The 26,094-nt window shown below is 42.4% G+C and overlaps 4 protein-coding genes across 12 annotated transcripts in view; 2 read left to right on the forward strand and 2 right to left on the reverse strand.

Annotated features, from left to right (window-relative positions):
- Positions 1-4,024, forward strand: part of LOC149350406 (alpha-scruin-like) — a 40,997-nt gene extending 36,973 nt beyond the window's left edge. For all 4 annotated transcript variants that reach the window (XM_089579412.1, XM_089579414.1, XM_089579415.1 and 1 more), the window contains 6 exons: positions 336-478; positions 540-656; positions 1,632-1,815; positions 1,997-2,188; positions 2,279-2,496; positions 2,559-4,024. In XM_089579412.1, coding sequence (XP_089435538.1) covers positions 336-478; positions 540-656; positions 1,632-1,815; positions 1,997-2,188; positions 2,279-2,496; positions 2,559-2,776 — 1,072 coding nt within the window. In that variant the 3' untranslated portion in view covers positions 2,777-4,024. The remainder of the gene's footprint in view (positions 1-335; positions 479-539; positions 657-1,631; positions 1,816-1,996; positions 2,189-2,278; positions 2,497-2,558) is intronic.
- On the reverse strand, positions 1-10,245 carry LOC149350407 (trafficking protein particle complex subunit 2-like protein). Of its 5 annotated transcripts, XM_089579424.1 has the most exons (5): positions 9,875-10,245; positions 5,638-5,898; positions 5,472-5,551; positions 4,589-4,642; positions 4,015-4,320 (listed from the first exon to the last, which is right to left on the reverse strand). In XM_089579424.1, exons 1-4 carry the CDS (start codon positions 9,905-9,907, stop codon positions 4,600-4,602), a joined length of 417 nt encoding a protein of 138 aa, XP_089435550.1. In that variant the 5' UTR covers positions 9,908-10,245; the 3' UTR covers positions 4,015-4,320; positions 4,589-4,599. The 5 variants fall into 5 exon arrangements, with proteins under 5 accessions (XP_089435545.1, XP_089435550.1, XP_089435548.1 ...); XM_089579419.1 differs by lacking the exons at positions 4,015-4,320; positions 4,589-4,642 and adding an exon at positions 1-550; XM_089579422.1 differs by having other exon boundaries at positions 4,015-4,642.
- LOC149350408 (ankyrin repeat and SAM domain-containing protein 6-like) lies at positions 9,887-25,901 on the forward strand. Of its 2 annotated transcripts, XM_089579416.1 has the most exons (14): positions 9,887-10,487; positions 10,561-10,788; positions 11,949-12,158; positions 13,482-13,667; positions 18,286-18,330; positions 20,015-20,222; positions 20,360-20,457; positions 20,536-20,620; positions 20,728-20,764; positions 21,262-21,444; positions 22,132-22,254; positions 22,317-22,389; positions 23,979-24,046; positions 24,105-25,901. In XM_089579416.1, the coding sequence occupies exons 1-14, from the start codon at positions 10,394-10,396 to the stop codon at positions 24,231-24,233; spliced, it is 1,767 nt and encodes a 588-aa protein (XP_089435542.1). In that variant the 5' UTR covers positions 9,887-10,393; the 3' UTR covers positions 24,234-25,901. The 2 variants fall into 2 exon arrangements, with proteins under 2 accessions (XP_089435542.1, XP_089435543.1); XM_089579417.1 differs by lacking the exon at positions 9,887-10,487 and having other exon boundaries at positions 10,653-10,788; positions 11,618-12,158.
- On the reverse strand, positions 24,324-25,914 carry LOC149350409 (periodic tryptophan protein 1 homolog). Its single transcript, XM_089579418.1, has one exon. The coding sequence runs from the start codon at positions 25,838-25,840 to the stop codon at positions 24,425-24,427; it is 1,416 nt and encodes a 471-aa protein (XP_089435544.1). The 5' UTR covers positions 25,841-25,914; the 3' UTR covers positions 24,324-24,424.
- Between the last annotated feature and the right edge of the window lie 180 nt (positions 25,915-26,094).

The raw sequence follows: 26,094 nt of genomic DNA on the forward strand, positions 1-26,094 counted from the left end.
TATCATTATTAAACCAACAGTTTATCGGTCAGAGCAGATGTCATGATGTAGGTAGCGGCCGGCATGCAGTTAGAATGTGCGTCAGATGGTCGCATGTTGTCGCATTAAACACGTTGGTATTACAGCTCCATCAACCGTCTTTTCTTTGCGCGCTTTCACTGGTACGTTTCGTGGCAGCTAGATAGCGTAAAACAGTTTTGTTCAGTGAAAAATTAGAAGCAGCCGGCCGAGTATGTAAAAAGTGCCGAAAATTCACATTTTCGAGAGGCCGGTAATGGTCGGTGCTCAGAACAAGGCCTCTTCTGATGGTGTGCGTCGTGGCGGCGCTAATGCAGAAGCGCCTTGGGCCTGCGAACAGCGCCTGAGTGGCAGTCGGTGGGCCTGCGCGAGCTCCAGAGGACGAGGCAGCCGTGTGACCCGCACTTCCCGGTGATCTTGCTTCTGGGTGGAGTGGACCCCAGAAACCCGTTGGGTTCAGGTAAAGCCCGTTCAGGTAAAGGGCGTCAACAGTGATGACAAGTAGCCTTCTTGCACTTCAGGTTCAGCCGTCCTGAAATACCACCCGTTTAAGGATCACTGGATGCTGGCTGGTGCCATGCCTGAGCCTCGAAACTACCATGCAGCTGTATGCGTTAACGACACACTCTTTGTCACAGGTATGCTCTCACTTCTAGAAACATCACCACATGGCTGTGTACTGTAAACAGATCGGCGACCCGCTAGACTCTGCCGTGCAGGGTCATCGTGTCACAGGAATCGTGGGTGTTTCGAGATGGATCAAGGTGGTATGTGGAGAGAGCATTGCTTTCACAAACTAGGGCCATCAAAATGTTGAAACGAGACGACACAGATCCCTGCAATGAACGGGTTGAGAAAATTTGAGTCAACTACAAATTGCTCCGCCATGCTGGCCTGGGCATGTTTTGGGGGCAGAAATAGTGTTAAGGCATATATGGAGTCAGAACAATGCCACGCGTCTTTCCTGCAAAAGACTCACTGCATTTCACAGTTTGTGAATCAGGCTATTAACTCCCTGAACACCGTTTTTTGTTTCCATTGAAATTAAGCATTTTTTTGCCTAGTGGTTGATTTTTTGCAGGGATATGCAACATTTTGTACAAAGTGCCATAATTGACGAGAATAGCTACATTGAAATGCCGTGACTTATAAAGTAAACACTGGAAGGATCATAGAAATAATTTCTATTTTTAAGGTGCGCATTGCACTTGAAATTTAAAAAAAGAATTGTTATATGTTTGCAGAAAAATGAAGGACATGCTACTCGACTCACTGTTTCAAGAAATATTATTTACAACCTTGCGCTATATGACAGAAAAAAAGAACACCTTATTTGCAAGATGAAGGTAAAAAAATCCCCCGGACCAAAGAAATCACTGCTAGGTGCAGTCCACTCTCAGAAAAAGCTGCAAGTTCACTTGGTACACAACTGTGTACAAAGCAAGTCAAAGCATTAATACTGGCGCTGCATGCGCATTGTATGAACCAGTATTTATCATAGCAGAAATAACTACATAACAATACGCCCTCCCTGGTGGCTTTGTTCAGCTTCACTTACAAAGAGCAGTTTGCCAGTTTATGCTTAAACTAAAACTAAAAATTTCCTCTGGCAGGTGGCTACTCACCACTTATCAGGAAGCATGGTGAAATGGTGGCAACAAAAACAACATTCACCATGAATGTGGAAACAGGCACGTGGGAAAGACAACCAGACATGTTGGCTCAAAGGGCCTGCCATGCGTCAGTTGCTACAGATGGCAAAGTACTTGTTTTTGGTGGAAGAGGACATCTTGGAAGGTCAGAAAATAATTTTTTTTCTCCTACACTGTTTCAGGACCTTCTTTATCCGTATTCCTGAATTTTCTGCAGTGTATTCTGGACTTTTTTGGCCCTAGAACCTTTTGACCTGCATTTAAAACTCAGAAAGAGAGCATTTATGCACCCTGCCCATTTAAGTGACCAATGTTTCTTCCTACAGGTTGCTTGACTCTACAGAGGAGTTCAACACGGACAATAACAAGTGGCGCCAGTTGAGCCCAATGCCTGAACCTAGAATGGGCATGGCCATAGTCCTTAAGGAGGGATATATATGGCTGATGGGAGGAATGTCTGAAAGACCTGGAAGCCCTATTGTTCCTGATGTGCTCCTGTATTCCGTGAAGCATGACAGGCAATTTTTTTTTTATTTTGTACAACTTAATTTAGTGAAGACTACTCAGTTTATATTCCAGCATAGTAATTACTTTTTCCTCTGTCACAGATGGACACTAGGTGAACCTCTCAGACTACCTCGAGCTTTTGCTTCTGCGGCACTTATCAATGGTTGTATCTGGCTCTGTGGAGGCTGCAAGACTGCAAAGATTGGAGACAAGCACCCAGTCAGCATGAACTCTGTTGATGTCTGCTCAGAGTATTCAGAATGGAAAAAAGCCTGCAAGCTTGCAGTGGCCAGGCACAGTACTGCTGCAGCAAACATAGGTATGAAAGTGGCAGAATAAAAATGCAGACTAAAGAGAACCTGATCTTTTTTTTTTTTACAGGATCATGCATTTATATACTAGGCGGTATCAACAGTGAAGAATGGGGCGTACTTTCTAAAAACACACTGCTCGTCACTGATCAGAACGTCATATTATCGCCAAGCAAGATGCCTGAACCAATTGCTGGACACAGTGCTGTCACCGTGTTGCCCTCGACCAGCCGATACTCAAGTTCCAGCATCAAGTGGAGTGATGTCATTTTTGAGAGGCTGACTTAACGCTTGTCTTCAGACCGGTTTCCCTGCCTCTGCAGCAATACTGAGGTGGTTTCCTTTTTTTTTGACCGCCCACAATCTGTGACATTGCTGAAGTGTTTTTTTTTTTGACAGCCCACAGTCTGTGCCAGCAATACTGAGGTGGTTTCCTTTTTTTTTTTGACTGCCCACAGTCTATGGCAGCAATACTGAGGTGGTTTCCTTTTTTTTTTGACCGCCCGCAATCTGTGACATTACTGAAGTGTTTTTTTTTTTGACAGCCCACAGTCTGTGCCAGCAGTACTGAGGTGGTTTCCTTTTTTTTTGACCGCCCACAATCTGTGACATTGCTGAAGTGTTTTTTTTTTTGACAGCCCACAATCTGTGCCAGCAGTACTGAGGTGGTTTCCTTTTTTTTTTGACCGCCCACAATCTGTGCCATTGCTGAAGTGTTTTTTTTTTTTGACAGCCCACAGTCTGTGCCAGCAGTACTGAGGTGGTTTCCTTTTTTTTTGACCGCCCACAATCTGTGACATTGCTGAAGTGTTTTTTTTTTTGACAGCCCACAGTCTGTGCCAGCAGTACTGAGGTGGTTTCCTTTTTTTTTGACCGCCCACAATCTGTGACATTGCTGAAGTGTTTTTTTTTTTGACAGCCCAGTCTGTGCCAGCAGTACTGAGGTGGTTTCCTTTTTTTTTTGACCGCCCACAATCTGTGACATTGCTGAAGTGTTTTTTTTTTGACAGGCCACAGTCTGTGCCAGCAGTAATGAGGTGGTTTCCTTTTTTTTTGACCGCCCACAATCTGTGACATTGCTGAAGTGTTTTTTGTTTTTTGACAGCCCACAGTCTGTGCCAGCAGTACTGAGGTGGTTTCCTTTTTTTTTTGACCGCCCACAATCTGTGACATTGCTGAAGTGTTTTTTTTTTTGACAGCCCACAGTCTGTGCCAGCAGTACTGAGGTGGTTTCCTTTTTTTTTTGACCACCCACAATCTGTGACATTGCTGAAGTGTTTTTTTTTTGACAGCCCAGTCTGTGCCAGCAATACTGAGGTGGTTTCCTTTTTTTTTGACCACCCACAATCTGTGACTTTTTTTTTTTTTGACAGCCCACAGTCTGTGGCAGCAATACTGAGTGGTTTCCTTTTTTTTTTGACCGCCCACAGTCTGTGACATTACTGAAGTGTTTTTTTTTTGACCGCCCACAGTCTGTGGCTTCAAGATTCAGTGCAGCTTGCAGAACAAAATAAAGCAACTGTAAATGCCACATGACATTTTTATTGTCTCTTCATTTGCTGTGGTAGTTAACCTCTTGGCCAATCATTCTCCTGTCATTATCCCATTGACAGTGACATCAAATGATCTGAAATGCATAAGACAAATCAGCTAGTACACAAATACTCTCTCAGAACGTAGGTGCTGTGGTAGTTAACCTCTTGGCCAATCATTCTCCTGTCATTATCCCATTGACAGTGACATCAAATGATCTGAAATGCATAAGACAAATCAGCTATTTGTGTACTCTTCATGACATTTTTATTGTCTCTTCATTTGCTGCGGTAGTTAACCTCTTGGCCAATCATGGTTTCCTTTTTTTTTGACCACCCACAATCTGTGACTTTTTTTTTTGACAGCCCACAGTCTGTGGCAGCAATACTGAGTGGTTTCCTTTTTTTTTTGACCGCCCACAGTCTGTGACATTACTGAAGTGTTTTTTTTTTTTGACCGCCCACAGTCTGTGGCTTCAAGATTCAGTGCAGCTTGCAGAACAAAATAAAGCAACTGTAAATGCCACATGACATTTTTATTGTCTCTTCATTTGCTGTGGTAGTTAACCTCTTGGCCAATCATTCTCCTGTCATTATCCCATTGACAGTGACATCAAATGATCTGAAATGCATAAGACAAATCAGCTAGTACACAAATACTCTCTCAGAACGTAGGTGCTGTGGTAGTTAACCTCTTGGCCAATCATTCTCCTGTCATTATCCCATTGACAGTGACATCAAATGATCTGAAATGCATAAGACAAATCAGCTAGTACACAAATACTCTCTCAGAACGTAGGTGCTGTGGTAGTTAACCTCTTGGCCAATCATTCTCCTGTCATTATCCCATTGACAGTGACATCAAATGATCTGAAATGCATAAGACAAATCAGCTAGTACACAAATACTCTCTCAGAACGTAGGTGCTGTGGTAGTTAACCTCTTGGCCAATCATTCTCCTGTCATTATCCCATTGACAGTGACATCAAATGATCTGAAATGCATAAGACAAATCAGCTAGTACACAAATACTCTCTCAGAACGTAGGTGCTGTGGTAGTTAACCTCTTGGCCAATCATTCTCCTGTCATTATCCCATTGACAGTGACATCAAATGATCTGAAATGCATAAGACAAATCAGCTAGTACACAAATACTCTCTCAGAACGTAGGTGCTGTGGTAGTTAACCTCTTGGCCAATCATTCTCCTGTCATTATCCCATTGACAGTGACATCAAATGATCTGAAATGCATAAGACAAATCAGCTATTTGTGTACTCTTCATGACATTTTTATTGTCTCTTCATTTGCTGCGGTAGTTAACCTCTTGGCCAATCATTCTCCTGTCATTATCCCATTGACAGTGACATCAAATGATCTGAAATGCCATCAAAATGACATCAAATGATCTAGTACACAAATACTCTCTCAGAACGTAGGTTAACAACTTACTTTGACACAATCTGGTCACCAGGAACATGGAATGGATTGCAAACAACATCGCAGTATGAAGCATGAAGTTTGTGGAACATCTGCAACAAATTCACTTTAATCAGAAATAGACTTCAAATATGAAGGGCTTTTTTAAAAAGGTAGTGTGAACTAGCATCGTACCTACCTGCCGAATCTCGTTGTCACGGAGAGTGGTACGTGATGTTTCCACAATTACAATAAACTTAGTTTTCGTGTTGGTCACATAACCATACACTTTGTAGTCTTCTGTTGGGTACAGCAGGCCCAAATACAGCTCCCGAACATCTCCAGAGCTCTTATTCCCAGGCGATATCTTTTCCTCAACAACATCCAGAGACGTGTGTATGGTATACAAAAATTTGAGCTCATTGCATGGTGCCACAGTCTTCACAAACAGTGGAGAGTTCTGTAATAAAAATGTCAATGCAGTCTTAACCGTTCCTCTTAATAGAAAAAACCACTGTGGCCAGACTTCTGGCCTGCCCAAAGCTAATTTACATGATAAACCAGAGCTCTTATTCCCAGGCGATATCTTTTCCTCAACAACATCCAGAGACGTGTGTATGGCACACAAAAATTTGAGCTCATTGCATGGTGCCACAGTCTTCACAAACAGCGGAGAGTTCTGTAATAAAAATGTCAATCCAGTCTTAACCGTTTCTCTTAATAGAAAAAACCACTGTGGCCAGACTTCTGGCCTGCCCAAAGCTAATTTACATGATAAACCAGAGCTCTTATTCCCAGGCGATATCTTTTCCTCAACAACATCCAGAGACGTGTGTATGGCACACAAAAATTTGAGCTCATTGCATGGTGCCAGTCTTCACAAACAGCGGAGAGTTCTGTAATAAAAATGTCAATCCAATCTTAACCATCAGCACGTTATTAGTCCAGCTCTCCACAGGGCTGGAACACAAAAATGTACCATATCCAGGGGTTGGACACACCAAGTGAAAACACTGAAAATTGGTTTATCCCTTCGGTAAGGGAAGGGATAAAGGAGGGAGTGAAAGAAGAAAGGAAGAAAAAGGTGGTGGAGGTCTCAAAAACAATTTCAACCACCTGGGGATTTTTGGTCGAAAATACTCCACTACGGCACCTCTTTCAAAGTGGCTTTTTTATTTCATGCCTCTTGCCTGAACTACTTGCTTACCTATTACCACAATACAAAAATAGCAATGGAAATTATTACAAAGTATGCTAACAGCAGAAGTTTACACAGAAGAGCACCAGGCCATTGCAGAAAACCAAAATCATGGTTATTGTGCTTCAAATTTTTTTTCACTGCAGTGACATAAGTAAGCTCTCTGCGCAAACCTTCACAGTAATGTGAACATGCACAGCAAGGCTGCAGCCTGCGAAGTTAGAGGACAATGTTAATGAAAATAGGCTCTAAAAGGCACACATTCAAGTACTTACTATATTAACATTAATCTATACACCCCCCCTTTTTTTTCCAAATGCAAGGCCCTCTAACTAGAGGAGGGAGGGAGGGAGGGCCTGGAACCAAAGCCTGTTTTATTTCAGTACTTTTTTTTTCTCCTGAAGTAAGGCCATCAGAAATTAAGGGCTGCCCAAATTTGCATTGCTACACTATGTGAATGTTGCTTACCCCTCCTCAGTTTAAAGCAGCTTTTTAAGGGGAGACGCAGGTCTTAAAAATGAAAATGTTTATTTATTGTTATTGAGGTACATATAAGTATCATATCATATAAAAATGTTAAATTTTGTCGAATCACCATAATTATAAAATATAGGTGACATTGCTTACAAAATTTGATATGTTCGACTGAGCTACAATAAATAGCATAGCTCCATAGCTCAGTTCTTTCTGAATTCAGCAGTATAAGTTTAACTGAAATTGCATCACAAAGCCATAACGAAAACTTCCGCAAGGATAGTCATGTTGGCAAAAAACATGAAGTGGAAAAAATCAAATTTGAAGTGCGCATGCCAGCCATTCAGAGGTAAATGCAGAGGCCTCAGAAAATGGCGGAGAGAACTTCATGACAGTAATACCAGGATGTATGGAAGAGCACCAGTTTTAGAACAAGAACAAAATGGTGGCCATTGGAGACACGGTTGCGAGAAGCTACGGGTGCCAAGTTCTGTCGCATTTTGCTCCGGAATTGCCATTTCAGTACTTTGGAGGCATCAACTATATAATTTTTTTGGGTAGCGAAAGGTTGAATTAGACCTTGAAACTTGGTAGGTAGGTACCGAAATATGATTTTTTTTACCATTTCAAGACCCACGTCTCTCAAAAGTACAGTATAAAATGATCTCTGGGTTTCCAAATTTTTTTTCTTAATGAATTTCTAGGGAAATAAGCAGGAACTGCCACAGCTATGGTGTGCCCTCTGAGAGGGAATTACCATGCCCTTGCATTTCTGCAGAACCTCATCCTCCTTTTAAGGAAACAGTACAAAATCTGCTTGACACCTGCAGGAAACAATTGCATGAAAAACAGATGCACACAGAAGTCAAACAAATGGGATATGCCATTTTTAACATTGTTTTCAATGAATATCAGATTGTCCAGCCACAGCTCTACTAAACAATTACTCACCTGAAATGCAACTAAGTATATTACTTTCACTACATACATAGCATGGAATAGCGTGCAGCATGAAATTATTCATGTAAGTAAAAACTGATTGTCAGCAGACTACAAGCTGTTTGGTAACAATCCAGGTAGCACCGAAGCATTACAACTGTTGGTTTTTTATTTCCCTTATAACATCCTTATTTCCTACCGTTTTTGCAATGTTAGAGATAAATGTTAGGATAACCTTCCCCTCATGTTAATGAAACATTTAAACAACATAAATTTCACATTCTCGAAAATGGTGAAGCAGCCCTGCACAAGCTAGCAGGCCCACCAGTTGTGAGAACACACAACGTATAACGCTTTGCAAGAACCAACAGTGATGGCAAAAACTATAGTTTTCTGAGAAAATAATGGGGCTGTGTATGCAGTCTATGGTGAGTATTATCTATGAGATGTGGTCGCAAAGTACTGCTTGTTGAAAAACACCTTCACTGCAAGAACAGTGGGACAAATTCTGGGAACCAAAGCTTGAAATTATTTGTAATGTGTTACAGTTTTGACTCTCATGTTATAATAACGTTTAGAAGACTATATTAAAACAATGCTTATTTAGAATGCTCACCTAATGTTTTCTATATAATGTTACATGTTAATTTTTAATATTAATGCAACTTTACAATGCAACATATAACACTGCTGCAGCTTACATCACATTTTTATATTATTATTCTAATGTTCGGTGCTAAGTGGACAGCTGGAGAGTTGACTAATCCAAGCAGCACAATGAGAACATAACACAGGGCAGGCCATACATCCTGTTAAGTGCAAAAAAAGACGATGTACAAAAATGTAAAGGTTCTTGAATGACAGATTCATTAAAATATTTGTCCTCAAATTACTCATTTCATGGCCTTTACGTTTTTCATATCAGCACAATGCACTGCTTTGCGGGTTTCGGACTGATGTAGTTCTAGACTTCGTGTGAAATTTTCTTAATACGCAAAAAACATGGAAGCATTGGTATCAGTTGTCTGCCACGATTTTTAAGATCCAATATACTGTAGCGCAGCAAAAGACGAGGACACAAGAGACGAGAGACGAACACCACGAGCGCTCGTGGTGTTCGTCTCTCGTCTCTTGTGTCCTCGTCTTTTGCTGCGCTACAGTATATTGGAACTATGTACCAACAAGCCCAAAAAGCCACGCTACTGATTTTTAAGACATAGGAATACATTCGTTTATTTAAAAAAATACATATCTCACTTGTCTAGACAGTGCGTAGCGAAGCTTAAGCGTCATTAATTAGAAGTTAATTAGTATTCAGGCATTAATCAGTAATTAACCATTAATTAATGATTTGTCATCACTTAGTAATTAGTACTCAATTATATGTGACGCCACCAGTGCCACAGAAGCAGCGAAAGTTGTGCGGAAAACGCTTTCGCCTCTACGCACTTTAGACAGTCAAAGTGCCCCCTGAATTTTTCGATTAATTCTGACCGAATCAGGCAAATACACCACCTAAACGAAATGTAAAACAAAACTGACCGACAAATGCCACTTCTGTACGAAACTGGAGCCCGAACAATCAAGCGGTTAGGCCGAAATAATTTTTTTTCGATTTTCTCTGATCGATGCAACAGTCATTGCTCAGTGCTAATTTCGAACGTTTCTGCTGAACTTTGACCACTGCAAAGCTTAAGACTGCCTAGCTTGGTGAACACAGCACGCTGTTTAATTACACGATTAACAGCGCGAACATCTGTGCTTACTTCAGAATGAAAAGTGCGAGATGCCAGACAAAATGAGAAGGATTAAAATGGGCGTTTACCTCTTTGCCGATCACAGCGACGGCAACAGCCATTACACTTTTCCAAAGAATGAGTTCTCACTTTCGCTACTCCGGACACGCACCACTTTTTGGTTCCTCAAAGCGAGCCACGCTACCGCCGCTCACGCTGATCAGCTGTCGTAGTTCATCTCGTGCACGCCTAGCGCCCGCACCGCTGCAGCCGCAGCTACTGCAGCTTCCTGGCTACTCGGTCAGGCATTCTGTCGTGATCTCCACGCTTGCTGCTGAAAAGCTAAAACAGTAAACGAACGATAATCAAAACGCTATGCAGCAGCCAGACACGTCTGAAGTGCGTCCGAACAGACTAACGTAGCGAAAGCCTCAGAAACGAAGTGTAAAATTAGTGGAAAAAAGACAAGCCTGCCATGACGTAACAGCCAACTTGGTCCAATCCAAGCGCAGCCAAGCGAGCGCGGCACATTCGCTTTCCTACGAAACGAACTTCCAACGCGTAGGCTGAGTTAAATAAAACGCCAGTTTATTACCTTAATGTAAACAATGAACAACTGTGAATCAATGGAGAAAGTCGCGTCATTTTTATCTTTGTGTTTAGAAAACGATTTGTCAGCAGTACGTAGTTCGTTGACAAATGGTTAGTATTTTTTCTCCGTTACCGAAGTTGTGTCCCTTTCTTCGTTTAATATGGAACTGCTTCGCCATTCCAGGAACTGCCGTTGATGCCCAAGATGCAGAAGGTACAACGGGCTTGCAAATTGCAGCCACGAACGGGTACAAAATTCTGGCAGAGTACCTTATTGGGCAAAGCGCCGATGTTAACCTGTCGAACAACTGCGGTTGGACGCCGCTCATGCACGCCGCACAGCATGGTCAGGTATCTGTGGTGGCTCTTCTGTTACACCATGGTGCAACTCTGAATGCGACCAGCCGCTTAGGTTTGTGCAGTTGTAGCGTTTTACCCTTCGAATGCCTTTTTCTGTCCGCTATGAACTTTTCTTGCTCTCTCTTCGTTTTTTTTTTTTTTTTCATGCACAAAACTTATCAGGTTTAACCCAATATTTAAGAACTCTGCTCGGGGTGTAAGAACTGGGAGAAATCTTGCTTTATCCTAAAACAAAGGGCCCTAATTATGTCCCACAAAAGCAAAAGCCCATTACAAAAGTCCATTAAAGTAATTACTTTAACCTCTTTAGTTCCCAAATTATTGAGGAATCAAAGAAAGAGAACCATGCCTCCACATTACTTACACGCATTCAAAAGCCATTATCAGCTCCACCACGGTGGCTCTTGCTCGGCCGCTGACCCGAAAGACATGGGTTTGATCCAGGCCGCGGCAGTTGAACTTCGATGGAGGCGAAATTCTGGAGGCCCGTGTGCTGTGCAATGTCAGTGCGCAGGTGGTTAAAATTTTCGTAGCCTTTCACTACAGTGTCTTTCATAGCCTGAGTCGCTTTTGGATGTTAAACCCCCATAAACCAATCAAAAGCCATTATCAAAATGTATCACCACTGAAGTTTATCAAAACAGTATGTCACTAATTTGAAAGAATGGGCATTTGGTCCATTTTGTGCAGCTAGTCCGAATGGTGTGGAAGGTTAATTTGAAGGTCTCAAATCAACTCTAAGGCCCAGGGACAGTAGGCAATTTTTTATCCAACAAATGTTTTCCTATTTCTCCCGTGAAAGTTGTCAGAAAATAAGAGGCAGGGAGTTTTTGAACACTGCCTGGAAGTCAAATATTTGCACCCCCTTTTTCTTCACACAGCTTCCTCACAGTGGCTCCAAACATTTTGATCAAAAATTGCTGGCTACAGAAAACATCTCAGCACCAAATGTTGTATTCAAGCTCCATGTAGTAACCAATGTTTACACATCATTGAAACGGTATGTCGCGATTTCGTGGCACTGGGTGTTAAAGGGTAAAGCTTTAATAGCGCCCATTTGCTGGTATTTTGGTACACAGTGAAGGGCTGAAAACTAATGCAGCACGTATTTCAGCATTTGCTATGTCATGTAGCCACTTTGGAACATAAAGACTGGCCTGAACAAAATGAGTTGTTTTGCTGTCTCTGTATGTGCTGTCGCTTTCTGAACAGGCGTAGGTGCACTGACGTTGGCTGCTGGAGGAGGCCACCACTCTACTGTTTGCCTCCTTCTGGAAGCAGGAGCAGGCATTGCAGACAGCACTATGCATTGTGGCTCAGTGCTTACACCTTTAGGTGCTGCAGCTGTAAATGGCCATGTATCAGTCATCGGTGCCCTTCTTCAGCGAGGCAGCTCTGTTAACCAAGTGCTCCTAGCTACTGGTAAATGGCCTGAGTGTGGTCTTGAAGCTAATTTTTGTGTCTCCTCTGATGTGCTAACTGAAACAGGTTTCAATTCATTGCATCTAAAGTTCTGGGTACATCAAGGACCATGTTGCTGCGATGGGTAATATTAATGATAGCAGGGTGCATATATACGTACAAAAACCTTAGTAGCATCTGATGAACCAGCAAGTTACTGTTTTATTTAATCCATAGCCCCACACTGCTTGTGCCTTTTTAAAATAATCATGCTCATATGGTACAGCAGCTATCGATAAGCAGTTCAGCCACATACTGCTATTTTGCACAGTGTGCCGGGCTTATAAATAGAACACAATTCTCATGAGGGGCCACTTTTCATTCAAAGCATTTTCTGACTTCAGTAAACTCACTCCTGGTGCTGTTCCTGCATTATGGCATCATGAGCAAATAGCTGAGCACAGAAGACAAAAGACTATAGGTGGCCTGCAGGAGAGAGATGAAAAAAAAGACACAGGTGTCACGAAGGTGGAAACTGAAGAGAAAGAGCAACAACTTTATTGAATATCCTATGTCTCGGTTGTAACAGTAGTTTGTTGGTAGAAACAGCAGAATATGCAGAACTCTAACATGTCAGTAACAGATTGTGCCTGCAGAGCTTTGCTGAAAATTTGAGCAATAAAGGAAATTAGGAACAAAAACAGCTTGAGTTTGACTGCTTTAGCGTTGCTACTGGTGTATGTTCTCTGAAATGATTCAGGGTTTGAATTGTCGGGACTTCTTGAATAGTGCTTTGCCTTTTCTAAGCTAGTTTAGTGTGGCCTAAAGCCTGCATAAAGTGATGAGAAAAGAGAGAACAAATGTGGTGCTTCCTTATCCTCTTCTTTTCTGCATTATCTTTGCTTGCCCAGTTTCAAATCTCATGTTATGCCTACTAGCCAAAGCTTTCACACTGGTAACCTGTTTTTTAGGGCCCTTTCAATCTACTTTTTCAATAATAGGTCTGGGTGATAATTTACTGTTAGAAATAACAGAGCCACTGTTACTTTTCTTGCGGTTTGCACACTATAGATGCCCAGCTATCTGCTTGTATATATTTAAGCCTGGGTTACTTGCTTTTAAACATGCGTGTATGTCAAATGCCCCTGTTACTACCTGCAAGCCATTGAAAAAGGTGTACCCCTAAAGCTACAAAAGGGTATGCACAGTAACTTCCTTGACTGCCACAAATAAAAGAAAAATGATTTCACTTTCTCGTAGCTTGGCTATCATTGGGCAGGTGTAAAACAAGGCGGGAACTTGTAGCCCCATTCATAATACCGGGCACTGCATACATACTCGCAGGTGCCAGTCCTCTCATGCTGGCTGCCAGTGGAGGCCATCTGCGTGCTGCACAGGTGCTTATGGGTTACCGGGCAGACCCAAACCAGAACAACTTTTATGGCCAAACTGCACTGGATGTGGCCATAGCATGTTCAAAAATGGAGGTAGCCGAATATCTCCGAAGTATTGCACAGGTGGCACAGCAAGGTAAAGACATTTGCAAGCTGTTTGCATGTCTCGGCAGAGTGATCCCCAATGTCACTTATGTGATAAATGAGGAAAAACTGCTCGATTTCCATTTAAAGGACAGAGACTTGGTGCTGTTTGTAAGAATGCAGTAAACACTGTGTGCTATGCTATAATAGGCAGTACTGAAAGAGCTGTTGCACAAAAATTACTGCTTCATTGGTAGTCAGGTCTCGCATAAAAATTATATGTGTTTTACATTACACGGCATTTTATGATGGCACATGTGTGGTTGGGTCACAAAAACAATCAGCCAGTATCGTCCACGACATGCTTGGCCATCTAGATGGCCATCTCTTAACCCTTTCACCGCCACTCCCGAGATAACTCGGGCTACCACGTATGCACACCCCCTGCCTCTCCCGAGTTAACTCGTTTTGGCTTTTTAACTCACCCCCTGCCGCTCCCGATAATACGCGTGTAAAAAAAAAAACGATGCAAACATGTAGCGCCATCTATGGAGAGACGCTATAAACTCATAGATCTTGCAGGGTGAATTTTACACAACAGATAGCACGCATGTTTCCACATCCGAGTCGCTTCGTTTTGGTTTCCGCACAGCAGCCATGTGAGGCAATGTGCCACACTCGTCCGCGCTTTGACGGACGAAGAAATTCAAAACTGCTTGTGAATTCGGAGTCCAATGATAATGAGAACGAGGAAGGAGCCCACCTAAGTGCCTTGTCGAGAGATAACAGCGATGAAGTCCCCCTTCCACCGGAAAATCCGCGTAAGAAGAGGAAATCTGACAGGCATGATTGATGCTGCCTGTCAGATTCAGTACAACTAATATCTATAAGATTATCCTGAATAAATATGTCTACATGCCCTGCAGAGCATTTTAGTGCGTTACTAGCAAAAAATATCCAGGAAACTAACATGCAAAAAAAACCCGGCAAGGGTGTGTGCAGCTGTGAGTAAACAAACCTGGCAGTGAAAGGGTTAAAGAGCAACCCTGGGGGTTTTTTGAACATTTTGAGGTGATAGTCAAATCTCATTCATTAGAGTCTCTTCTCTCTGCCACAGCAAACTGTTTTTCAAATTACCAAGTGGAACCATTTTAAAACAGTGAGAGCAACATACCGAAACCAAAATGCAATCCATGGCTAGGGACAACGCTTTGTGTGACACAGAGATAACGTCGCAAACATTTCCAAAAAAACACTTGTGGCTCAAGGGAGGACGCATCTTTCAGCAAAAGTTTTTCTATTTCTTGATGTATTTTCATTAAATTTTTTTATCATATTAGAAATAATTTTGTGACTACTCTCACAAAATTTCACTGTTATATCTCCAGAAAACTGTTTTCGAATAAATATTTTTCCTCAGAATCTTGTGAAAAGGCTGTAGAGTTAAACTGTGGCGGAAGCTGGTTCAACATTCACTGCATTCCTACTGGCGTGCTACAGAGCAAGACATTCTTAGAAGTTTTTTTTTTTTTTTTTGTGCAAAGCACAAATTTTGGTTTCAAATTTTTTTGCAGTGCAGTGTCCATTGACATATACAGTGTGAGAAGAATATTTCGCACACAAAATTTAAAATTCACAAATTTGAAAAACAAAGACTGTGTTGATCTGCACTACGGTCCTAGGAGTGCAAGAAGGCAAACTGGGTTAAAATAGATGGAACAGTCTTGAAGAAATCTGCTCCACAAGCTGAGTATCTAGGCAGAAAACTGTAACGAAGAAAAACATCCATTGTTTGAGCGTTTCTCTGCGATGCACGGCACCTGCAGTTCACGAAACAATTTTCTAGAGCACCTCCCGGTTGATTTCAACATTGAAACTTTGGGAATGCATAAAACTTTTAAAAAAATTTTTAAAAAGTCAGTTTTTGAAGCGAAAAGCTTCACTACCCGCACCACAGCTGTGCTTCGTGCGAGCCGTTGGAGCCAAGATTTGCCACAGGTGCGCATGTGCGAAACCGAGTGACGTCACACGCGGCACAAATAAAAAAATAAGTAAAAGACAAACAGTGCTCCAGGAAACTCTCATATCTCGGTGGACACCCGAACCGTGCCGTAAGGGAAGGAAAATGAAAAGAAAATTGGTTTTAAGGAAAGGAAACGACGCCTGTCTCTCTCATGTCTCGGTGGATACCCAAACCGTGCCATTTGGGCCTTAAGGAAAATGAAATGAAAATTGGTTTTAAGGAAAGGAAATGCCTGCCTCTTATTTCTTGGTGTACAACCGAAAGGAATGGACACCACAGTACATGTCTCTAAAGCAACCTTCTAAGACAGCACCGTATTCACTACACGCGCGTCTCCTCCTCCGCCTCCGCACAGGCAGCGTGTGGACGGCCGAACGTCTCCACCGTTATCGTGGTGCTCCCAGTGCATTGTGCACCAACTGCAACAGCCATGACATCAAACCAAGCACAACTGCAGCTTTTCGCTTGTATATCCAGGCTTAACCAGAGCTAAGCCACTGCCTAATTTTTTGTTATTTCTTGGTATTTCAAAGTTATGTCCCTCCTTAAGGAGCAAGTGAAAATGATGAGTTCTTTCATAAAATGCCTGAAACAATCTAATACACGCCTAAATATTTTTTTAGTGAAGCAGGGAGTGGTCATTAATGTTCGTGGAATATTAGTGGCGTCGAGTGTTGCCCATAGCAACAAGGCACAGAACTGAGGCCAAACGGCAAACTTTAAAATTGATTTGCATCAGAATGAAATGTCGCATGGCTTCCAAACTTGGTGGAGGTAATCAGGAAGGAAAAGAAAACCTGGAGCATTAGTTTCATTAGGATATGGAAATTTCAAAAAGCCCCTGGAGTCATCCCTTAAGTGCCTCTTGCACTGTTGACCTGCTGCAGTGCCTCAGTGGCCATGGCATACAAGTACTGAACCCAGAGTGACAGGATCAAATCCTGGCCATGGTGGCCACATTTCTATGGAGGCAAAATGCAAAAACACCCTTGTGCTAAGTGATATCAGTGCATGCCAAAAAATCAGATTGTTAAAATTAATCCATAGTCATCCACTATGGTGCCCCTCATAGCCCATGTGCAGTTTTGGGACTTTAAGCCACATGTGTCGTCTTGAATTATGTTATGGCATCTTGCTATAAAAAACATTGGATTGTTTCTTTTGCAGCTCAGTACTCCCAAATTTGATACATGAGGGCGTAAACTTGTTCAGGCAAGATCATTTCTCAAGGTATTCCCGATAAATGTTAATTGATTAATACGCTATATTTTCATTATAATGCACTAATTACAGTGCATTCATCACAATGCATTTCAGCATTTCCAAGGTACCTACGTCGGACAATGAAGAAAACAGATGGTTTTAAACTGGCAACTTGAATGCATATTAATTTAGATGCAATAAAAAGAAGTACAATTAAGCAGCTCCCTGCAAGCATTTCTGCCAGATGCCAGCACACCCGAGAACGCTGCATTCATCACCACTATACTTGCATTCATTCGTTTTGATACGCTCGCCAACAGATGTGAGGCAGTGGGTGTGCAATGGAGTTACGAGGTGCCTTCTGTTGCAAAAGCTCCCAAACCAAGGCACCTGTGACTGCGGCGAGTCCAAGGCTATATGTGCCAGTGCACCAATTGTTGCCACTCACTAATCTTATTATTAGAGGCGTGAAGGAGGAATTCCACTGCCATTCACCAGCTTGTACGTGTGAACAAATGAATGGAGGTGTCTACGAACGCTTACACCCACACGCTGACCACAGCCGTGTTGGCTTGGAAGCTTTTGCAGCAGGTGGCACACACAGCTCGGGCAGTCTCATTGTGCTTATCTCACCTCTTCATTCATCTCCTGTTCCTACCATTTCATCCCTCTTGATTGACTTGAATGGGATGAAATTGTGATGGTGCTTGTTGGCAGGCAGCACTCAAATGTGAGGATTTTGTGGCCTCCCCGATCCCAAATGATGAGCATCTGATAATGTGCACTTTTGAAAAGACATGGTATAATGCTACAGCATGGCATTTGCAAAGTTATGTGCTTCAAAGTGAAAAGAGAGAAAGCAAAAAATCAGCCCCTCTGCACCTCCATCTAGTTCTTCAGGATCGTACTGGCTCGCACCTTATGCTATGTCAGTGCTCTTTCAATAATGCAGTCTAAAACACGTGCACTCAGGTCAGGACCTTGATAAACTTTTAAACAAAGTGGCCTTGCTCTAATGAAGGTCCACTGTATTTGCAGTTTGTTTTCTCTTTAACAGTGCTAACAAACCAGCTTACCTGTTTGGAATGCCTCCTGAATACAGCCTTTGTTCCAGAGGCGCTCAGAATAGCAGAAAGAGAGCTGTATGTTTTCGTTTGGTTTGGTTTATTGGGGTTTAACGTCCCAAAGCGACTCAGGCTATGAAAGGCGCCGTAGTGAAGGGCTCCGGAAATTTCGACCACCTGGGGTTGCCGCGGCCGGGATCGAACCCGCGTCTTTTGGGTCAGCAGCCGAGCACCATAACCACTGAGCCACCGCGGCAGCTGTATGTTTTCATTCTACCCTTTCTGCCGAGCCAATATTTTTTTTTCAATTTGCTAGAAGCCGGGTTCTAATGTTCTCGCTGTATATGTGGGCCTTTCACTTTGTTTTGTCTTTCCTACAGAGCACAACCCAAACGCCACTGACATATTTGATGCTATTGTAGCATGTAAGTCAATATTTCGTCTATATATGTAATTAGTACATGTTCTTGGCAGCCACACCACATAGACAGCAAGTTTAGCTCTGAAAAAGATTTTCATTATGCAAGGATGAAACTAATGTGGCATCACAGAACGTGTTCTATCCCTTATACTTGACTTAAGCGAGATGGAACCGTGGTGAAACTTCCCATTAAACACCTCTATGTAGATATTCTGAAGAGGAACCACTGTCACGAGTTTCTTCCATTGCACTAAAGTGCATAAAGCACTTGATGAGCTTAATTTTGGCCACCTGCACATTTTGTACAAATTGGGAAACACCATGGTAAAAGGCAGTAGTAGGTGCAGCGAAGCCAACAACTACGTCCTCAGACTAATGTCACAGGCTACAAATTTTTTGAAAATTCTGCTTTTCCTCTTTAGACCTCACAAGGAAGTTTTCAGAGCAGGTCATTTTCAGACATGGTCCATCAAGTGTGTCAGCATTTCATACCTTTCTAAATGAACTTCATCCTTTATTTTATTGTAACATTCACTTAGGAAAAAGGCAAGTAGGAGGGGGGGGGGGGTACGAGCTGCTGTAGCTGACTTGCTACAGCTAGTGCCTAACAGCTGCTGGTAGGAAAACGGGGAATGGTAGAAAAACACAAACAGTGTTAGCGAGGAAGGGGGGTGGTCAACACTCTTCTGTACATGCAGAACTGCTTTGAGCAGATCTATATCAATTTCATTGATATTGTGCAACTTTTTACATGTAAGTCACTTTGCACAGCTACTCCTTACATTTTTACTGATACTCTATACACTCCATTTCATAAATAGTAGGCAATGCAGCGAGGCTGCAAAAGTAGTGCACCCGTAAAACCATATTACACCACCAAGTGTCATTCGTTCCTCTCAAAGCCTTGGCGAGTGTTTCAGACGAAAACAGAGGGCAGTATAAAACAAAGAGCTAGCATTCAGAATCATCATCAAAGCTGTGTGGCTCTACGTTCGGGCCCTCTGGCTATAACTTTCACTGAGTATGCACCACTTTTTAGGCACGGGTGGAGTCAGAGCGATTAGCCCTACCAGCCGCATATCATACCACCACAAGTCATTCTCACTTCTTGAAGTCTCAATGAGTCACAGGATGAAAATGCGGCAAGAGATGAAACGAAGTGTTGGAGGTTGCCAGTCACGGTAGTTGATATATTTGTCAAACCAAATATATGCCTCCGTTCACTTTTGTTGTATAGCGAACTATCCTTCGGGCGCGGATTTAGCTTGCACAACGAACAGGTGCACTAGTTCTGGCTGCGTTGACTGCTATGTATGAAACAGAGTATATACAGATGATTACATTTTCCAGTGCCCACTTAGAGCGAAATTGCATCAACATATGTCATCAACAGACTATTTTGTAGTGTGCTCAACTACTCGAAGCCAAAGCACTCGCCGTTTTTGAAACCAGTACGAGTTGTGAAACTTTTCCTTCATTTGTTATTACAGCCTTAATTTTTGAAGCCTTACTTTTTTAAGATAGGAAGAATGCGAAGCAACAAACATGGCTTTTTAAACGTAACAGTTGTATTACCCAGTATAAATACACAGCCAGAACAACAGTGTGCCAGTGACCCAATTGCCATAATGCTGTAGTCTGAATTTTGTTGAGGTGATGTGTTATACCTGCACTCCTGATTTCTTTAGGTGATTTGAATGAAGTCAGAAGAATTTTGGAGGAACATCCACCATGTTGTAACTCGTGTCACCCACAAAAAGGCACCACTCCACTGATGCAAGCAGCCATATTGGGTTATATTGATGCTGTAGCACTTCTGGTAGAGAGCAATGCAGACCTGGAATTGCAAGACTGCTCAGCTGGCTGGACAGCTCTCATGCATGCTGTATATCATGGGTATTATGCAGTATTTGTAGCTATCTTTCTTCCTTTTTTTTGACCAAATTACACGACTGAATTTTCAAAACCTTTTTTTTTTTTTAATCTGATGTTCAGTGTCTGTCTTTTTAATCCTTTTTTCCTTCTTTTCTCAGGCAACTGCACATCGCTCGCTACCTCATTAGCTCAGGTGCTGATGTTTGTGCGGAAGCATTCAACAGTGCCACTGCCCTTGACATTGCTTGCTATCTTGGTCTGTAGAGCTTGAAAGGTTTGCATGTTATATGAATCAAGCATATGCCTAAGTCCTCATGCTCATTTTGTTTTTCAGAGAAAGGCAACACCAAGATGATCCAAATGCTGGCTGATGAAACAGTTGCTGGCTTGTCTTCACAATTAGCGGCTGAAACAGAGAGGTGCACTTAGTATCTCAGGGTTTTTCATTTGGTAGAAATGGGGGGGTAACTAATAGAAGTCACAGTGCAATTTGGCCAGCTTATCTAACTCGTGAATAACTTTTTAGAAAGACGAGTGACCCACAGCACCTGAAAGTGCTGAAGGTAAGTAAATCAAGATGGGTGCTTTTTATTAGCATGAGCCTGATAGAAATGCTAGTTTTCTGATGCAGGATAAAGCATACCATTTGCTATATTACGGAAGTGCATTTCCGTACCCTTATCAGTAACTGCACTTTTGAATTTCTTGATATATCTGAACTGTACAGAAAAGGCAGGAAAGAACTAGCCTCTCTTGTGTGCTAAAACAACAAAAATTGCAATAAAAAACATATCATTTGTATTAAAACTGCTCATCAGGTATATAGTATAAATGTGGCAGAAATGAATGCAGATCATGCTGTCCTTCAAAAGGGCCCACTGATACAACATGCAACTTTTGCAATGCTTCACCACGGCACAGCACTAGATGTAAATGAAACTAAATCGGGGGTATCTTTGACTCCAAACATAGTATATGGCTTGTGCTACATCATGCTAAAGTGGCTCATATTTTGGTGAATATGTAACATCGCTTTTTGTTTTTAAATGCTGTATTCTAGGACTGGATTGGTGGTGTAACACAGAAGCTGACAACATGGAGAGGCAGACAGCCAATGCTAACAAGCATTGGTTGGGCAGCCAGCTTACCCAGCTCTCTGGCTGTGGACCTGCAGTCATTGAGCACATCAAAAACACACGAGACAGTACCTGCTTTAGATATTTCCTTTACATCACTTGAAACAGTAAGTCATGAATAAAAATTCTCATCACTCAATAATATTTAATCGTGAACTCAAATAAGGTCAAGCAGAATTAAATATGAACTGACGTGATGACATCGCAAGCAGCATTTTTAATATAAGGGGCCTCCAAGATTATTTTTGCTCTAATAATGAGGCTGCTAATCACATTTATGTTTGATCTGTTTGATGAACACATCACGAGCTAGTTGGTGTTCCATCACAACGAAAACAGTGCAAACATCACCTGCACCACGCCAGCTGCAGTTGCACAGTTTTCACTCCATAGCAATTCAGTACGCTGTGACACTCATTGCAGAAAACTATAAACTTTTGACTGGCAGCTACGACGTGAATGACTTTCGACCACCACCAGCTCTCTTGCTTTGTGAAGGAAGCTCTAATCATGTATAACTTGGAAGTCATACCGAGCGCAACTGTACTATTGGTCCCCAGGACACACGAGCAGCAACCAAAGTACACAGCTTTGCTGTAGGCCAATAATTCAAAACTGCACTTTGACCTGGCTTCTCTTGGCACACATCACTGTTGGCACACATCACAGCTATACGTCTAGATCACCATTCGTACAGCCTGGAAACTTTTTGGCCCCGATAGTACATGTCATATGACAAAAAAAAAAAAAAAATGTGAATTATTTCTCAGTAGTGGTATTTTATCTCCCCTCAGATTTTCCCCGAAGTAGACTCTGTTTTCCGGGTAGCACCACCATCACTTACAAACTACAAGAAAATGTTGGAAGGCGTTCAAGCAGCCTTGCCAGATAGCTCTATCAGGATGCACTCACCAAAGGTATGTGTTTACCAAGAAATCTGCAGTCATTTTAAAATGAATCGTGTTCCATTTCCATGCAGCTCACAAAAAGGGCCACTGAGCCAAAATTTCATCACCTGAAAGAGTCTCCTTTAACCGAACCTGACAGGACTGGTAAGCAAATGCACTCTTTATTTATCAAGGACCTGTGATTCTGCTTGCATGTACTTGTATCAAGCTCAAATAAAAATAGAAAAAGTGCAGCGCAGCCCCAAATATAACTAGACAGCAAAACTTGATGGCAGAAAACAAGCTGAAGTGGCATAAGATGCTTATTTAGAAAATTAATGATTCTGTATCAATAAATGCACTCATTTTCCTTGTTCATTGTAGTACCACTTCAGATAGCACCTACAGACTAAGCAAGTCCATCTTGCTTCTTAAAATGCCTCTAGGTATGGTGATTGTCACAACAAATTGTTAAATTAAAGGCCTGTCAACCTTACAAACTTATTAATTGATAAAAATGAATTCCACCAGTCATGAACAACCAGCAAGATTAGCACAGATTATTAGTGATTATTTCAGTACCTTTAATGGACCACCGACACCCAGTTTTAGTTGCATGTTTTTCTGCTTTCAAATGATGCGCAAGAGTCGCCATGGTGGCTCAGTGGTTATGGTGCTCAGCTGCTGACCCGAAAGGCACGGGTTCGATCCCGGCCACGGCGGTCAAGTTTCAATGAAGATGAAATGCTAGAGGCCTGTGTACTGTGTGATGTCTGTGCACGCTAAAGAACCCCAGGTGGTCAAAATTATCCGGAGCCCTCCACTACAGCATCCCTCGTAGCCCGAGTCTCATTAGGACATTAAGCCCCATAAAACCGTAAAATCTACCAAATGGTGCCCAAGACATTAGTATTGACCACAAAATATTTGCTTACAGCCGCTAAATAATTTATAACTGAATTTATTCTTGGTGCTGTTTCGGTTTTGGTTTCATCAACCGAATGATGGCTGTGACACATTGAGAGTGTCAGGCCACACAGGGCATGAAAGAAACTGCAATATAACAACTGATACACTGTTTGTTGTCAATCCAGCTCTTGAAGCAGGCTGGCCTAAGAATTGTAGTGAATTAAATCTATGTATCAGCAATTCTATTGCAGTTTTTTCGTGGGTCACATTACCTACACCCCAACAGTCATCACTGGATTTATGAAACCAAAACAGCAGCAAAAAGAAATTAAGTTACAAATTTAGCATTTGTAGGTAAATACCATGTGGTGTATCATGTATTAAATGTTTAACGCATCATTTGAAAGAAGAAAACGTGCAACTAAAATGAGGTGTCTATGGCCCTTTCTCTCTTATGATGTTACCATCAGCACACAGAAAAGATTTTAGTATTAGTGCCCACAGTGGCAGTAAAAATTGCTGATGACTACTGATTAAGTCTGGAGACCAAGGCTTGCTTGCTAATTTATTAATCAGGTAGTAGATAAAAACTTCTGTTAATTCTAAACTGATTTTATGAACAGATAAGTCCCAGTAATAAATCACATCTAGAGTGCTCCATTGCATTGCAGGAATATAAATAAATGTAGAATTCTTATTCACCTATCCAACAGATTCACCTGTGGAGTGCAGCAAGTTGTGTTTTGTCAAAGAAAAGTCACAGTGGATATAAGGGCTGCCTTTGTTGTCTTGGTAATCAAAGTGTTAACCAGAATTGAATCCAGATCTTTGCTTACTTTTTTCAGGTGGAGTAATGAGCATTCTGCAAGCACTAGGTCTCAGCAAATATGCGAAAAGGTTCGAAGAAAATGAGGTGAGGCATTTTACACTGATATAACTGGAAAGAACCTCACTATGTTTCTTGTCTGTAGGTTGACTGGGAAGCATTTGTTAATTTGGATCCTGGGAGTATAGAAGCAATTGGAGTTCAAACAGGAATAAGCAGAGAAGTTCTGCAGGAAGCCATCTGTGAACTGCAGAAGATGCAGAGAGCCTGTTGAGAAGTCATAACGGGTTTCACAGATCAAGGCGGCAGTTCTGTGTGCATTCACACAAGAGGTGGTTGCAGTCACCAAAACACTAAAGCGTGCTTTAAAATTCCAGAAGTTTGCCTGTGCCTTTATTGCTGAGCAAAGTCCAGCTACAAGGCATCTTGAGCCAATAAACTGTGTGTTAGTAAGCAAGCAGAAATTCAAGTGTCAAGTGAAAGGCCACCAAGTGCCCCAGCAGGAACATCTGTCTCCATGTTGGCATCATCTGTCTGTGCTTCTGCTTTCAGCAGCTTCCGACCTTCAAAGCAGCTCAACCCAGCCCATTCTTTCAGGTCAACCACTGCAAACCCAAGTGTCTTATTGTCGCCTCCAACAGCCACCACAAAGGGCTCATCTGGGGAACTGGCTAGTGTAAGCACAGAGCCAACAGTCAGTGCTTCCTTTTCAAAGACAAATACAGGCTTGTGATCCACTACGTCCCATACCTTAAGCGATTTGTCTTCAGAGGCTGTGATGAGACAGCCCGGGCAGTAGGCACTCAACGCCATCCCAGTGATGCCCTTGCTGTGGGCTGACAGAGTGAACACAGCTTGATCTGTACGAGCATCAAAGCCATACACAAAACCGCTGTCCGTGGCGGCGTAAAAGTAAAAGGGATCAAAGTGGTTCCACAAGACTTTTTCTACTTCGCCGTCAACAGTCCAAGACTTGAAGCTAGCATCATTGCTTCTGCAATCCCAAAGTTTCACGGTGCTGTCACATGCTCCTGTCAGTAGCGTATGACTTTCAAACGGATGCCAAACGACGGACTGAACTTTTTCCTTGTGGGCTGCGAGACACCTAGCAGGGGCACCCGTATCCAAGTCCCAAATGAGGGCTTTGTGATCGGCCGATCCACTTGCAAGCAAATGTCTGACTTGCTTGTTCCATGATAGGCTCAGAACTGCGTCTTTGTGCATCATTGTAGCCTTCACTGCAGTCTTTTTCTTTTTAGCCTTTTTTCCTAGCTTGTAAGCAGGCTCCAAACTGTCAACCAAGTCCAAGTCCCAGACGCTGATCACGGGAGTCATGTCGCCAACTGCCAAGTAGTTACCTGGATTCGGATCTGTCGGATCGAAGTTCATCCATTCTAAGCACAGTGGATAGGCTGGCAGCATGATGTCATGATGAACGTAGAGGTGCTCTTCCTGGTGGTTGTTAACATAGACCTCAACAGTAGCGCACGTATCTTCATCAACACGTGCCACCGCAATCAAGTTGTCCGTGGGTCTTATGGTGAAGTCGTCAATTTCTTCCTCGCTATCTTCACCATGCTGTGGGTCCAAGTAAGGGTCGTCGGCGTTGTTTGCGTAGACAGCAAGAGAGCCAAGATTTCCCAGCTGCGGCGCTTCGCCGTCTTCATCGTCGTACGTGTCCAGGCCGTACTTGGCCGTAATGTCGTCTTCGGACGCCTCTGCTTTGCTGTCTTCCATTTCATCCATGCCGTCCACATTTTTGCTGTCGGGAGCACCCTTTTCTATAAGCTCTTTCAGCTGTTCACTGAGCAGTTTTACTTTTTGAGGGTTTGCCTTGGCTACTCCTCGAGGGATCCATGTGAGACAAGGAACAAAATTCATGGCAAAATTTTGATACGTGCACCGCGGAATCAGAACACGCGGACGACTGACGCCTGACGAACGTGCGCCCCTTGTGATGGATTGGATTGATTGTGTGCTGCACTAACGACATTTGTTCGAGAGTTCACAGAGCTTTTAAAATAAAATATGCAGATATTTCAAATGAATGTACCGCAGATACAATTTATTTGGTCTAAGATGTTCTTAATAACAACTTTTAAACTCAAACGCGGGCTAAGTGAAGTCGAAAGTAG

The sequence above is a fragment of the Amblyomma mixtum genome, chromosome 3 (genome assembly GCF_055824585.1).
Source record: "Amblyomma mixtum isolate Tamu chromosome 3, ASM5582458v1, whole genome shotgun sequence".
Lineage (NCBI taxonomy): Eukaryota > Metazoa > Arthropoda > Arachnida > Ixodida > Ixodidae > Amblyomma > Amblyomma mixtum.

Bases quoted from the DNA above. Each gene is read 5' to 3' on its own strand.
- LOC149350407 (XM_089579419.1), bottom strand. From the start codon at position 9,907: ATGGCTGTTGCCGTCGCTGTGATCGGCAAAGAG. The intron at 5,552-5,637 runs GTAGGTACGATG...AATTTGTTGCAG, and splicing joins GTGACAACGAGATTCGGCAG to ATGTTCCACAAACTTCATGC. The intron at 551-5,471 runs GTAAGTTGTTAA...GTGGTATTTCAG, and splicing joins GGTGACCAGATTGTGTCAAA to GACGGCTGAACCTGAAGTGC.
- LOC149350409 (XM_089579418.1), bottom strand. From the start codon at position 25,840: ATGAATTTTGTTCCTTGTCTCACATGGATCCCTCGAGGAGTAGCCAAG.
- LOC149350408 (XM_089579416.1), top strand. From the start codon at position 10,394: ATGAACAACTGTGAATCAATGGAGAAAGTCGCGTCATTTTTATCTTTG. The intron at 22,390-23,978 runs GTAAGCAAATGC...TACTTTTTTCAG, and splicing joins AACCGAACCTGACAGGACTG to GTGGAGTAATGAGCATTCTG. The intron at 24,047-24,104 runs GTGAGGCATTTT...TCTTGTCTGTAG, and splicing joins AAAGGTTCGAAGAAAATGAG to GTTGACTGGGAAGCATTTGT.